At 42.6% G+C, this 15,193-nt stretch overlaps 1 protein-coding gene across 1 annotated transcript; it reads right to left on the reverse strand.

Annotated features, from left to right (window-relative positions):
- Positions 1-9,612: 9,612 nt before the first annotated feature.
- LOC136957765 (zinc finger protein 271-like) lies at positions 9,613-11,166 on the reverse strand. Its single transcript, XM_067251971.1, has one exon. It carries the CDS (start codon positions 11,164-11,166, stop codon positions 9,613-9,615), a length of 1,554 nt encoding a protein of 517 aa, XP_067108072.1.
- Between the last annotated feature and the right edge of the window lie 4,027 nt (positions 11,167-15,193).

The following is a 15,193-nucleotide window of genomic DNA, read 5'->3' on the forward strand; positions in this document are numbered from 1 at the left end:
TCTGTGGTCCCTTTGTAGGCAAAATAGCTTCTGTATCAAGAAAATGAAATACTCATTGACATCGTGAGATGTACTGAAGAAGCACTTTAGGTTTCATTCTGTACACAGGAGAGTAGCAGGACTATTTTCATCCAGTATTCCTATAGAACTTACTGCATCAGGGGCACCTCCACAATTGGTTCCTCCACAATGTCCTCCTCAATATCCTGCAACACAAAAGCAACATTTGTCTCAATCTCAAGGCACCTTTCACTCAGTGGCCAGTGGAGTCACTGGCAGAGGTACAAGCCCATGTAAATGGAAAGACATTTTACCTGAGGAGTGTCGTCAAAGTGGGGAGAAGGAGCCGGGGGAGGAGGAGAGCCGTGAGGAGAGCGAGGTGGAGGAGGGTCACTGAAGGTGGACTCTGTGTTGGAGCGAGACCAGCTCGCCGTCCGTGTCTCACCTGCTGCCTCGGCGAAGCCCTCGAAAGTGGTCTTCACGTCCACCTCCTGTGGTTAGGAAACACAGAACATCTTTAGACGTTTAGTACACCGTTAAACAGTGACGACTCTCAACCGAACAAGACGTTTCGACAAGGATAGTGTCGTGCACCTGGCCATCCTCAAAGTACAAGAACTCCTTTCTTATGTTGATGCAGTAGGACGTCACGTGACTCATCTCTCTATCGAGTAACTAGGGAGGACAAAGCAGAACTCATCAGTTTATTACTAACTGATATCAAATCTGTGTCAAGCTGTCAACACTGAAGCAGCGTTGATGTCCGCTTGTGAACATTAGGTGTTCGACTGACCTGCACCCCTGTGACCTCCTGTTTGATGGTAGACACAGCCACCAATCCCTGAAAAAGACACACAGGAATACATTCAGTTTCCTCCAGGAACCGTAGGATCAGCCAGATGCTCTGGTTGGTGGCCTGTTCAGTCCTCAGTATTCTCTCACCTCAGGGGTCAGAAAGTCAATGTGGAGCTGTCTCTTCCACCACAGCTGGGTCCGTTGGTCCATGACTACACTGATCTTCTGCTCAACCTCCTCCAGGGTCTGTAAAGAGAGGGTTCCCTTAATATAAACGCAACATGTTGGGGATTGAACTTCAGTCTCCTAATTGCTAAGCCAAACATACCAACAGACCGAAAAGACATCCTTTGTTCCAAGGTTGAGATTAGAGCTTGTAACTCGCAGACAGGGCTGACTCATTAAGTGCGTTTCCACACTACCACGTTACCGTTGTGTGTGTGTGTGTGTGTGTGTGTGTGTGTGTGTGTGTAGTGGTCAATACAGAATCAGAGAAGTCCACATGACAGAGTTGTCTGAATTACCTGCAGTCGTCCGGTATTGCGCCTGGTGTTCGTGAAAACTGAGCCGTTCCAAGTATCCATGAGGGGTAGGTCCTCCTCAAAGAGTTCCTCCTTGTGGAACCTCTTAGATTTCTCCTCACTCAGGGAAGAGGCGTCCTTCTCCGGCTCAGGCAAGACAGGCTGCACAACAAGAGCCAAACAGTCACCCTAACTTGCAATTTAACACACTGTCCTTTGAAACAATCCTTTCAATCCTGTCTGTTTTGGTTTTCATTGTACTGCCGTGGCATACAAATAAGTGTAGATGCTAATAGTTTGGGCTTCTCATTCAGTTTATTTCGATGTTACTAAGATTACCTGTCCTCTGGAAAGGGTCAAAGCCTCCAAAGTCATTTTCCCAGCTACGGTGAGGTACACTTTGGGAAACTGTTTGGGCCAAACAGGGGCCATGAAGAAAGTCTGTGGCAGGGAAGATATTAAGACAATCAAGTACATCCTCTTGGTTGAGGGTGACTTCATGATTTAAACCAGTTTATTATTTATTTTTCTCCAGACAGTAAATAATGGACTAAGAATATGGAATGTGGAGTGAAATAGTTACCAGATTGTCCAGAGATATTAAGATGCTCAGTACCAGCTTCCCAGCATGAGTCAGTTTGAGAACCGGCATGGGTGAAGGAGCCTTCATGGCAGAGAGAAAAGTTAGAGAATCTTAGGACTTGTATGGAAAATTGTTATTTGTGTCGAGTATATTATCAGTGTGTTACGATGACATAACTAGCTATTGCTATTTGCCCATGTTCTTAGTGATACGTCTATGCACCCTCTCAAACCGCTAACCCCAAACAGAGGAGACTTACAGGAAGCCACACTGGCCTGTAAAGGACCAGTGGTCCAGACAGAGGGCTGAACAGAGGGAGCAGCAGCTCCTCCTCAATGACCTGAGGAGGAAGAGGACAGTAGGTGGAGGAGGTTTTTAATGACAGTCCAGCATGAAACAAGCAAACAGTAATCATGTTGTCCCCCCGCCAGTGATGTACTGTAGTTCCACCCTTGGGTCAGTCAGTGACCAGACCGCCCCCTAGTGGATTAAAGTCCACATTACTGTGTGACAACCTGATGCACACATGGAGACCGATCCATACTGTCCTCCCGATTCCATTGTGATGGGGGATAAAGGAATTGGTATGAACAAGCATCCATTAATGGTGAGATACAATCTAGTAGGTTGTGTTGTCTTACAGTGCTGGTTCTTCTGCATTGGCCATTCTCTGAAGAATTAAACCTTGATCTTGGTGAGTGGTCTGGAGTTTGGCCCTGGTCTGAAGATCTTTGCCTCGACTGAAAAGGTCAAAATGTTTAGGCCTTTAGGAGCATTATTTAAATCAAACAGGTATAAACTGTAACCAGAGATAGGATGTGATGTAGTAGGTTTTGTTGCTCAACTGTACAGTCTTTGTCCTTTCCTGTGGGGGACTGAGGGCTCTTTCTCCACTGCCCAAAGATCTGTTTCAGAGGCTTTAGTTTACGTTTGTTTGACTTCTTCTTCGTGACTTTCTCTACCTTCATCAGACGGTGTCTACCGCCATCAGCTGAGAGGGAACTTTCTGATAGTTTAAACACAAAAAAGAATGGAATTAGCGATGTATCGTGAATTGTGTTTGTTATCCGGCAACTAGTTGTCCAAGGGCTCCTTAAACACTTACCATAATCTGTATCATCGTTTGTCTTCGCTGAGGAGGCAGACTTTCTTTTCATAGACACACAACAAGTCAGAAGGGAGAATAGGTGAAGAAATCTTGTAAGTGACTCTCCACTAGAGACCCCTGGGTCACTTTGGGCCTGACCCATTAAGCCAATAAATTGTTTTGATCTCAAATGTAAATAATCAAATAACTATTGCTATCTGTAATGAGAAACTAACTCTGCTATTTCATGATCTAACTGAAAACTCTGAAACTTCGAATTAAAGCTCAAGTTGTAGATGACATCATAATTGCAAGGCTCATTGTGACATAATGTCCATCATGTGTGAAAAAAAAATCAAAAAGTTGTTTACAAATTAAACTAGTCCGCTTTCAAGTATTCCAACGTGATATCAAAGGAACATAATAAATTACAGTAACACATTACAGTTTTTCACAATTGTTAACACACGTTTCTCAAAACAATAACGGCTTTCTCAAAACTGCACACACAAAACTGAAAAGCTCACACACAAAATGCTAAACCTGACACTCCTTTGCAAGATGACTCTTTGCCATCAAATCTCTTACCTGTTCACAAAATGCACTACCAAGCATTCACAGCACACAGTAGTGCAAAATTGAAAACACAATTCTAGAAATGGAACACACCATACGAATGACTCTGGGGAATCAGCCATTTCAACTTTTGTAAAATGTCTCAGTGTAGGCCTAATTTTTTCAAACATAAAACAGCACACATATGCGGCAAAAAAAGTTTTATTTCTGAACAGTACAGTACTGTCAACGGGCCTGCTCAACCCATTGCAGCACACAAAGTGATGTTCCCATCACGCTGGCCGGGGACCTCAACAATGGCGCGCTGGCCAATGACATTTCTGCCCCGGTGCCTCCTCTTCACCAGGTTGAATCCAACCTCATCAATGAATATGTATTCATATAGCTCATTAGCTGTGTCATGCTCCTGGATCCGCTGGAACAGACAGCATGATAATAATGCAAGTTATAGTATGGACACAGATGGGTCAACGCAGTGGACTACAGTGAGACACTGTAGAAAAGGAACAATATTGGATTACTGGTACAATACATGCCTGTCAGTGCTGAATGTATGGGACTTACAAGCACAAACTCTTGCCGTAACTCCTTGATGTGGTCTGTGTTTCAGTCGAATAGGACCCTGTACACTTGTTTCATCCGCATGGCATTCCTGGGGCATTCCTTTCCCCCATGTTTCTGAATGTGACATGGTCAGCCAGGATCCACGAACCATTTTCACAATGTCAGTCTCCTGTTCGGCTGTGAAAGTGCATGTTCTTCCTCCACGGTGTGGTTCTCTTTCAGTCCTGCAAAATACAAATACAGTGAGCACACTGTATTCTATTGATATGCAGTATTTCAGTACACAAGGCAAATATAATTCATACCTGTTCTCTATTCTAAAGGTTCTAATGATGGCCAGCCTCCCTCATGCTCAAACCATGGTTGAGCACATGGTCAACCATGGTGGCCCGAATCTCATTGGAGATCACCGTTCTCTTTCTTCTTTCTCCTCCTCCTCCTTCTTCTTCTCCTCTTCCTCCTCCTCCTTCTTGTCATCCTCCTCTTCCTCCTCCTTATCCTCCTCCTTGTCATCCTCTCCCTCCTCTTCCTTGTCCTCTTCCTTGTCCTCTTCCTTGTCCTCTTCCTTGTCCTCTTCCTTGTCCTCTTCCTTTTAATTCTGCAGTCCTGATCGCAAATTGCTCACCAGACCTAAGATTTGAATATTTGTGTGTTGTAGGTTGATGCTTTGAGACTTTACTTGAGAAGTGTGTGCAACAACTGAACATTGTGTGTAGTGTTTTGACAACAAGGTGATGTGTAATTGACATCAGTGTGTAAACAAGGAAAGTCAGAGTCTACTGCAGATAAGGGAGTGTGAAGTAGTGCCAAATTGGGTCGAGCAATTGGTACATGAAGTGAAGGTTGTGAAAATTGTGCCAAAGTTTTGCTTTTTGTGTGTTAACAATTGTGAAAAACTGTAATGAGGTGCTTCAACTAGAGTTAAAGCTGGTTTATGAATGGATCTTGGAAAATAAGATGAAGTTGAATGTTTTAAAAACTAAATGCATGGTTATAGGTTCTAAATATTCTCTCCGGACAGATCAGAAATTAAGCCTCTCTTTAAAGGGTGCTACTATGGAGCAGGTCAAAGAAGTCAAACTGTTGGGTGTCATTATTGACGAAACACTGTCATGGTCCACTCAGATAAAAAATTAGAAGGAGTGCTCATCTGCTAACCAACACAACAATTAGACTACTCATACAATCTCTAGTTCTGTCAAATCTGGACTACTGTCCTGTTATCTGGTCTAGTGCATCAAAGCAGGAACTTAATAAACTTCAGCTTGCTCCGAACAGAGCGGCAAGACTAACACTTGACTGCTCTGTCAGGAGTAGTGTGGAGGATATGCATGCCAGGCTGTCATGGGTGAGGGTGGATGAAAGACTGGCATGCAGCCTTATTCTGTTCTTAAATAATGTCTATTTCTCACAGAAACCCGTCAGTTTGTCTCTACAGCTATCACATGTAAATGAGAGACATAGTTTTAATACTAGACAGGCACTAAGTGGTCACTTTACTCTTCCTCTACCCAGAACCAATGCACTTAAGAAAACGGTAATGTACAGAGCTATTGCATACTGGAATGTGCTCCCCTCATATTTGACTCTAACAAGAAATACATGTGATTTCAAAAGGAAACTTAAGGCAGCAATAATCAGAAAGGAAATTAGAGTAGATTAGGTTATTATTTTAGGACAGACAACAATGATGTTTTAAGTCTGTTTTTGTTTGTTATTTTATTTTTACTGTAAATGTTGTTTTCTAAGTTTGTGTTTTTGTTCACCAACATTGATCATGTTGTACTGCATGTTATGATTTATATTGTAATGTTTTCTGCCTGAATCCCAGGAATAATAGTCTCCACTACGGTGTAGACTTATGGGGATCGTTAATAAACATAAACATAAACGGAGGCGTTGCCTCGACATACCAACTGAGGCTTTGCTCGACGTACCAACTGAGGCGTTTGCCTCGACATACCATGAGGCGTTGCCTCGACAGGCTCACATCCACAGTCCATGCTCTTATGGTTCTTCCCTTTGGCACTTATTTTGGTTGTTCACAATATGTGCTTCATGTGTTGGCTACCCGCAATGTTTTTGGGGCTATCTTGTTGTTATTATCAGTGACCTATGCACTTTGTAAAGCTCTCTCTTGGAAGTCGCTTTAGATAAAAGCGTCTGCTAAATGAATAAATGTAAATGTAAGATGATAGCGTCCTCATGTGATCCACTGACGTGCGGTGATGTCAGTAAGAGGCTAGGCACTGAGTTATGAAAGCCAGATTACCTAATTTACTGTTAGGTAGGGTGACCAGATTTGAGTTTGTGAAAAACTCGAATCTCAAATCCAAAACTTGTAGTTTGTGAAAGACCCAGAGAAACACATATCCGACGAGGCAAAATCCCGGACAATTTTGGAATCCCTGCCGGACGCATTTTTTAGGTCTCAAAAAGAGGACATGTCCGGGTAAAAGAGGACGTCTGGTCACACTACTGTTAGGCTAATATGTAAAAAACAGTAAACGCAGTAAACGGTACAAGCAGTAGCCTACAGCCGCTGACTATTAGCACAGCCACATAGCCAATCTTTTATTCCATACCAGTCAGTTTGAAACGATCGAAAAAAATGTGTCCCTTTTGCTGCAGTAGTCCATTTAAGTCTGGCGTAGACCTCCCTCTTGCTGTTAACTCCTTTTTTGAATAAAATCGATCTTGGAGTAATTCCTCAACTCTGTGATATCGGCACACACCGCTGCTGTCATTTTGACTTGAATTTCGCGGGGATTACGTTTACAATGTAGCTGGTGTAATGACGTCAGCTGCGCAAATGTCCAGTAATATCTCGATTTTAATTGGTCCATGTTTGATACGTAACGTAGGTGATTACTGGCATAACATATTTACGTGCAAAGGCACAGCAGAGTTGTGTTTTTCTAAGTACATTTTGAAGAATACAGTATCAGTTTTTCGCTTGTAGTCCGCAGTGAATGGCTGTTTATTCTACAATTTTTGTTGTATAAAGATTATGCAACTGCTACATTTGTCATCGTAACATCTAAACAATTGGAATAACACACATATTGCATATATAAATCACAAGACTAAACAGTAAAAATATAAATACAAGTTTATTAAATAAAATGATTTAATAAACATTTTTACGTTTGGCAGTGCCTACCTTGCCTACCCAGACTGCACGACACTGATGTGATGCTTTAGGTATTGGCTGTTTTAGCGTTTCCACCAAACAACAGTGCCACCCTCAGGCTGACAGTAATATTTCAGTGAAGCTGACCTGGCTATGGAGCATTCATAAAATATGTATAACATTTTTTAATTTTAAGTATTTTAATTTGAATGTATATTGTCACACTGTGAGTGAAACAGTTAGTGAAGCATGTAAAAAATATTTTGTAAACATTTATATTGTATTTTTGTTACTATGATTTATGGCATGTTTCAAGTGCAGGTGTCAGGTGGCTGAGCAGTGAGGGAATCGGGCTAGTAATACGAAGGTTGCCAGTTCGATTCCCGGTCATGCCACCTGACGTTGTGTCCTTGGGCAAGGCACTTCACCCTACTTGCCTCGGGGGAATGTTCCTGTACTTACTGTAAGTCGCTCTGGATAAGAGCGTCTGCTAAATGACTAAATGTAAATGTAAGTGCACCTACGGAACGAGCTCCAACATAAGCCTGTGCTCTGGTATTTTCTTTTGGGTAACACGTGTGGGACTGAACTGTGAGCACTCTGCAAGGACTCAAAGGATAGTGTAATGTTCTCTTCTGTGCATGGTTTGAACAAAACAAGAACGTTTAATATTCTGATATTAATGTGATGTGATTGGTAGTACCATAAGTGATTTTTGAGTGAAAGGTGCATTTACAAATTTGGTAGTGAAGTACCTTTAAGAGGACTGATATTTATATTCATTGTATTTCAATTATTTCCTTTTGTCATCATTCATGTGTTTCTAGAGAAATGTCATAGGTGATTTAAACTGATCGAACGTTTCTCTAGTGGAGGCTTGAAAATAATAGTACCGGTAACTGGATATTGCCATATTTACACTTCATTGGTAAGCGTTTATATATTTCAGCCAGCTCACAATTCAGCTGCTGGGAACCCAGGTTCTAGTTTATCTTTATATTGATTAAATGTCCCATATGGCTAAGAAAAGTGTTACACACCTACAGCGATGCAACGCATCATTCTGTGTTATTCTATTCCTGTGACTCAAGGCTGGGAGGGTCTATGAGACGGTACAGGCCGAAACACAGGATCTCCAGAGTCCAGGTCTTCAGCGGCTCCAGCTCTGGTACAGCTTCAGCCCCTCCTCCACCACGTTCTCCAGACAGGGAACTCCACTCTGAGAGATGGTCTCACGTACATATTGACCAAGTGGCCAAGCACTGCAAGCATTGACCAATTTTTCAGACTGACTGATTCCCATAGGCAAATCAGTAAGAATTAATCATGAAACGTGTGCATTAATTCTCTTTGTGTATTGCATTAATTCTCTTCGAGTAGCTCAACTGATTGCATTTTCTATTGAGTATGTATGGTATGTCATGCTGTAGTAGCTAGTTTATCTGACATAATTCTACCAGAAACTACTAAGCCTCCTCTGACAGTTTTCACGTGGCTCAGCTGGAAAATGTAGTTGCAGAAAGTGGCTGTGGTCTCCCTGAAGCCTTGGTCAGAGCTCCTTCTCATCTATGGACTCCAGTCGAACCATGTTCTCAGGGGAAGTAGGGGGCAGGAACACGAAGCACTTGCGTGTGGGGAAGTAGTTGCGGATGCACGCTCACGGGAGGTTGTAGTTAGTGGTTGTCTTGCCCTTACCTGTGGGAAGTTGGGTCACCAGCATATTAACATGACTAAAATAAACGATTCACAGCACCTATAAAAGGTACTTAACAAGCAAACAAACACGTTTTTCCACTATAAACATGTTGATGGGTCTTCCTCCTTTGTGTATTTTGTGAAAGCCCTGTCTATCAAACTCCAGCTGAAGGAAACCAAACACGAATTTACGACCCTTCAGAATATAGTATTCAAGAATAACAGAATTTCTGGAAAGTGGCGGAGAGACAGCTTTAATAATTATTACTGTGTTTAATTGTGGAGGGAAGTGGGATTGTTCTCATAAAGTAATGAACAGTTTTTAATTGAAGCATGAATATTTTTATGGTGCTTCTATGATCTTAATTTCTCCCATCCTGATGTAACACAGTCACATAAACACGCACGTGAATATGGAAATGAGGCTCGAGGTACAATAACAACATTATGCTCACAGTATAGATCAGACATAAACATCTAAGACAGTAGCATTCAATATGTTTTATTATTGTCTACATCACATAGCATGTTATTTATGATTAAAAGTGAAAAATATATCAAGTCATACAGAACAATACAGAACAATTATATAATAAACAATTAAATAATTGTACATAACCTGTGTCTTTAAATGTCCTGACTGACTGAAGCTCTTCCCTCACTGGTCACAGTGGTACGGCTTCTCTCCTGAGTGAATACGCTGGTGTCTCTTTAAATGTCCTGATCGACTGAAACTCTTACCACACTGGTCACAGTGGTACGGCTTCTCTCCCGAGTGAACACGCTGGTGTATGTCTAAGCTTCCTGACTGACTGAAGCTCTTCCCACACTGGTCACAGTGGTACGGCTTCTCTCCTGAGTGAACACGATGGTGTGTCTTTAAGTGTCCTAAATGACTGAAGCTCTTTCCACACTGGTCACAGTGGTAAGGCTTCTCTCCTGAGTGAACACGCTGGTGTATGTCTAAGCTTCCTGACTGACTGAAGCTCTTCCCACACTGGTCACAGTGGTACGGCTTCTCTCCTGAGTGAACACGCTGGTGTATCTCTAAATGTCCTGACTGACTGAAGCTCTTCCCACACTGGTCACAGTGGTACGGCTTCTCTCCTGAGTGAACACGCTGGTGTGTCTTTAAGTGTCCTGAACGACTGAAGCTCTTCCCACACTGGTCACAGTGGTACGGCTTCTCTCCCGAGTGAACACGCTGGTGTGTCTTTAAGTTTCCTGAACGACTGAAGCTCTTGTCACACTGGTCACAGTGGTACGGCTTCTCTCCTGAGTGAACACGCTGGTGTGTCTTTAAGTGTCCTGAACGACTGAAGCTCTTCCCACACTGGTCACAGTGGTACGGCTTCTCTCCTGAGTGAACACGCTGGTGTGTCTCTAAGCTTCCTGACTTACTGAAGCTCTTACCACACTGGTCACAGTAGTACGGCTTCTCTCCTGAGTGAACACGCTGGTGTCTCTTCAAGTGTCCTGACTGACTGAAGCTCTTCCCACACTGGTCACAGTGGTACGGCTTCTCTCCTGAGTGAACACGCTGGTGTATGTCTAAGCTTCCTGACTGACTGAAGCTCTTCCCACACTGGTCACAGTAGTACGGCTTCTCTCCTGAGTGAACACGCTGGTGTCTCTTCAAGTGTCCTGACTGACTGAAGCTCTTCCCACACTGGTCACAGTGGTACGGCTTCTCTCCTGAGTGAACATGCTGGTGTCTCTCTAAGCTTCCTGAACGACTGAAGCTCTTCCCACACTGGTCACAGTGGTACGGCTTCTCTCCTGAGTGAACGCGCTGGTGTGTCTTTAAGTGTCCTGATCGACTGAAGCTCTTCCCACACTGGTCACAGTGGTACAGCTTCTCTCCTGAGTGAACACGCTGGTGTCTCACTAAGCTTCCTGACTGACTGAAGCTCTTACCACACTGGTCACAGTGGTACGGCTTCTCTCCTGAGTGAACACGCTGGTGTGTCTTTAAGTGTCCTGATCGACTGAAGCTCTTCCCACACTGGTCACAGTGGTACAGCTTCTCTCCTGAGTGAACACGCTGGTGTCTCTCTAAGCTTCCTGAACGATTGAAGCTCTTCCCACACTGGTCACAGTGGTATGGCTTCTCTCCTGAGTGAACATGCTGGTGTCTCTCTAAGTCTCCTGAATGACTGAAGCTCTTCCCACACTGGTCACAGTGGTGATGTCTGGCCTTTTCCGTGTCCATGCTGGAAGTCCGTGGAGCTTGGAACACACAACAGAACATTGAAGTATTCAGTATGAAAATGTAACAACAACAAAATAGAAGCCACAGTCTTTGCGGTATCTCGAGACACAGTGTTTGCGGTATCTCGAGCCACAGTCTTTGTGGTTTCCCAATATAAATACAAAATCACAGGCCGCAGTCTTTGCGGGAATCCAATACACATAAGCCGCAGTCTTTGCGGTATCTTGGGACACAGTCTTTGCGGTATCTCGAGCCACAGTCTTTTTGATTTCCCAATATAAATACAAAATCACAATATATATAAAAATAATAATACAAAATAAAAAAACATATAACAAACCAGACCAGCCGCAATGGTGGAACGAACTCCCCACCTCCATCAGAGACACTGATCACCTTCAAGAAAAGGCTGAAGACGCACTTGTTCCGGGAGTACAACGGTACTTAGGAATAGTTTGCTGGACCCCATGTTAGTTTCCTCAAGGATCACAATGACTCTTGCTTAGAGTCTTGCTGCTCTGTTAGTGGTAACTGAACTTTTGTTTTTACTGTTGCTTGCTTTTCTACAGGTACACTTGCACTTATAGCAAGTCATGTTGTTTAATTGTAACTTGTTTAACTACATGCTCTTGTGGGGGCGGTGTGCACATCTGCATTGCATTACATTGCAAATGTGCCGGGAAATTGATTGAATTGCCGGGTCTTTAGAGCAGCGTTCCCCAACCGGTGCCCACCGGCCCGCGGACCGGTACCGGTCTGTGGGTCATTTCGTACCGGGCTGCACAAAAAATAATTAAGAACATTATTTCCTTTTAATTGATTATCAGAGTCTGAAAGACGTTTTATTCTGAAAAATGACCTGATTCTCTCCTTCTCCGCAGGCCTTTTCCCCTGAGCAAAAAAGCTCTGCAAAGACGTGTGTTTACTCATTTTTTAGCAAGTTTGTGGGCTTTATTGAGCGGTATCATGCGCGTCTCTTCCTCTTGACACATGACAAGTGATGGTTACCACTCAATGAAGCCTGTTTGAGACAACAACTCTATCGGTGTTTTGGATGAAGGCTATCCTGAGATCACCACTAAAGCACTGAAAACCCTGCTTCCATTTCCAACATCAAACGTGATTTTCTGCCGTGTCAGCAATCAAACAAGGAACGCACTTCGGGTGTCACTGTCGTAGTTTATAGTCACACACAACAGTGGGACTGACACATCGAAAGCTAGCTAACAATATAACAATGGAAAACCAGGCTAAGAAACTTAAAGATGGGGCTGAAAAATTAAGAGACAAAAATACATCACACTAGACATGGTTTTGTCAATTGAAAAAACGGCTGAAAAACTCCAAAAACTATTTTTCGCTCAAATCAGCGAAACTATTTTTCTCGCACGCTCGCATTAGGTGTGGAAGTCAATAACTAGGATCACATAAAACCCAGAATGTGCATGCATTAGCAGCGCAGCTGTCCAGGGCCTATCTTTCCTCCCAGTCCGTCCCTGCCGGTCCGTGAAAATATGTCTTACATGAAATCGGTCCGTGGCGCGAAAAAGGTTGAGGACCGCTGCTTTAGAGGACGCATCACAGATCATGGCGCTCCCTCAAATTGTGCAAACACTGTTAGAATTAGCTGAGCAGGTAGAATCTAATAATATATCTGAGTCTGATGCCCGTGACCGAGTAGAACAAGTCATAGAGAGCTTGGCTGCATACTCTGCTGTCACAGATTTACACATTAATAGTAGCTCTGCCACTGTTTTAGTCATTGTTTGACATCAAGTTGCTCAGTCTGTGATACGTCCTCTAAAGACCCGGCAATTCAATCAATTTCCCGGCACATTTGCAATGTAATGCAATGCAGATGTGCACACCGCCCCCTAACTAACAAGATGGGTAGCTCGGTCAGCAGGTAGCTGAAGAAGAGCGGCTACTGACGTCACTCTGCTGCGCCGCTCAGAATGCTTTTTCGTTAATCTTGCATTTCTGCAAATGCATTTGAATTGTGGTCACGATTTTGCAGCCACGTTCTTAAAATGAAAATGCATGTCTGGAAATGCATTTGAATTTGAATTGTGGTCACGATTTTGCAGCCACGTTCTTGAAAATTAAAATGCATTTCTGGAAATGCATTTTAATTTGAATTGTGGTCACAATTTTGCAGCCACGTTCTTAAAATGAAAATGCCTTTCTGGAAATGCATTTTAATTTTCAAATTTTACATTTCAAATTGAATTTTGGTATCTATTTGCTGGGGCATGTTTTGAAAATTAAATCTTAAATGTATATTTCTTTTTCATTTTAATTAAGTGAAAGATTGAACACTCTTGAAGAAGAAAATTTAAATGCAAATAGGATGATTGATTACTAATTTCATTTATGAGTCAAATAGTGCAGCCACATTCTTAAAATGCAAATGAATTTCTGGAAAAGCATTTGCATTTTGGTAACGATTTGCTTCCATATAGGAACGGCCCCTAAAACTAAGATTCGTTGTACGATGGATTCTACGATCAACTTGCTTACGACGTTTTTTGGAAACGCAGCCCTGATTACTCTATCTGCGGTCTGTCGCATCCGTTTTAGACTCGAGCTGCCTTTGCAGTTTCCAAAACATATAACAACCCAGACTAGCCGCAATCTATCTGTGGTCTCTCGAATCCGTCTTAGAATAGCCATATTAGCTAAATAATTAGGTTAGCTAACAACTCTGCAGCTGCAGTAGTATTGACAGTTACAGTAGCTAGCATTATTAGCACCGGTCGACGGCCGTCGACTGGTTAACTTGATCTAACCTTACAATGCGACATTCACTTATCAACAGACGAATTTATATAATTTTAATAATATTACTAACGTTAAGTACTTTACGTATGACTAAACTTGATGAAAGCAGCTAAATGTACGTAGCTACCTTATGTTAACGTCTTCCAGTCCTGAGATGAAATCAGTCTAAACTACCCCTGGACCGCGAGACCACCTTTACTGGCGCGAAACTCCAACTGCGGGTTGGAGTCTCAGCGCATGCGTGAGACTTGAGAGATCACCGTGAGGGCTGCCTGTCACAGGCCCATGATGAACAGTGAAACGCTGCACAGCATGACTCATGCCATGAGACTGAGTACGGAGGTTATAGATAGCTATACAAAGGGACCTTGTTAAACATCTCCTGTGGGACACTGTCATCATGGCCAAAATGTGCACACAATGTGCAACACAAATCATTGGTAGGCTATGTCTAGATAAGCAAATTAACACGTACATATTACACTAGCTTGGGCCATGCTCTGACTAAAGGTCAGTGTTGGTAGTTGACCAACAGGCAGGTTACTGCAAGTAATTGGTTGATGCTGCCTGAGATTGTCAGGGTGATGACTGTGTCAAACAGCTTGTGCTCCTTTACAATCAAACTACTCTGTACCAGATAAACACCACGTATTATATCATGAAGAAATTGTTCATAAAGTGACAACTCACCCAACAGTATAAAATAAGACATTGGTTCCACCTAATAGCGACACAGCACTTATTGGGTATGCAAGTGTTTACGTAAATCACCCTGAATAGACAGCAATAGCACAGAATAAAAATACTTTTCTTATAACAACTATAGTTCATTCTGCTGGCTTACAAAGTGTGGTATATTAAAAACAAAATAGGTTTAATGTGGTGAGATTTGGCTTGTTAAAAACCTCAGAAGAAAGCAAATTCTAATGGCCACCACAACCCTAATTAAACTTATTCACAATGTGTTTTGTGATGGAGTTCAGTCCAAAGCTACTGTAGGCTGCAGTGCTGTAACATCTTAGCTGTGTAGTCTACTACGGGAATCAATTCTTTGTTTATCTGCTGAGTTAAGGTTGTCGTGGTCACTTGAATGAGCTTTTTTAGGCTTTTAACAAACTATAATTCACCACCGCATTAAAGGGTCGTTTTTTTCTATCGGCTAGCTCAATATTGCTAAAACATTAAATTAAATCGAGTTTTACATTGAGATGTAAAAAATCGGGGATTTTATGCAGCTGTAGAGGCA

Source organism: Osmerus mordax, chromosome 1, assembly GCF_038355195.1.
Source record: "Osmerus mordax isolate fOsmMor3 chromosome 1, fOsmMor3.pri, whole genome shotgun sequence".
NCBI classification, from domain to species: Eukaryota; Metazoa; Chordata; class Actinopteri; order Osmeriformes; family Osmeridae; genus Osmerus; species Osmerus mordax.

Coding starts and splice junctions, on each gene's coding strand:
- LOC136957765 (XM_067251971.1), bottom strand. CDS start 11,166: ATGGACACGGAAAAGGCCAGACATCACCACTGTGACCAGTGTGGGAAG.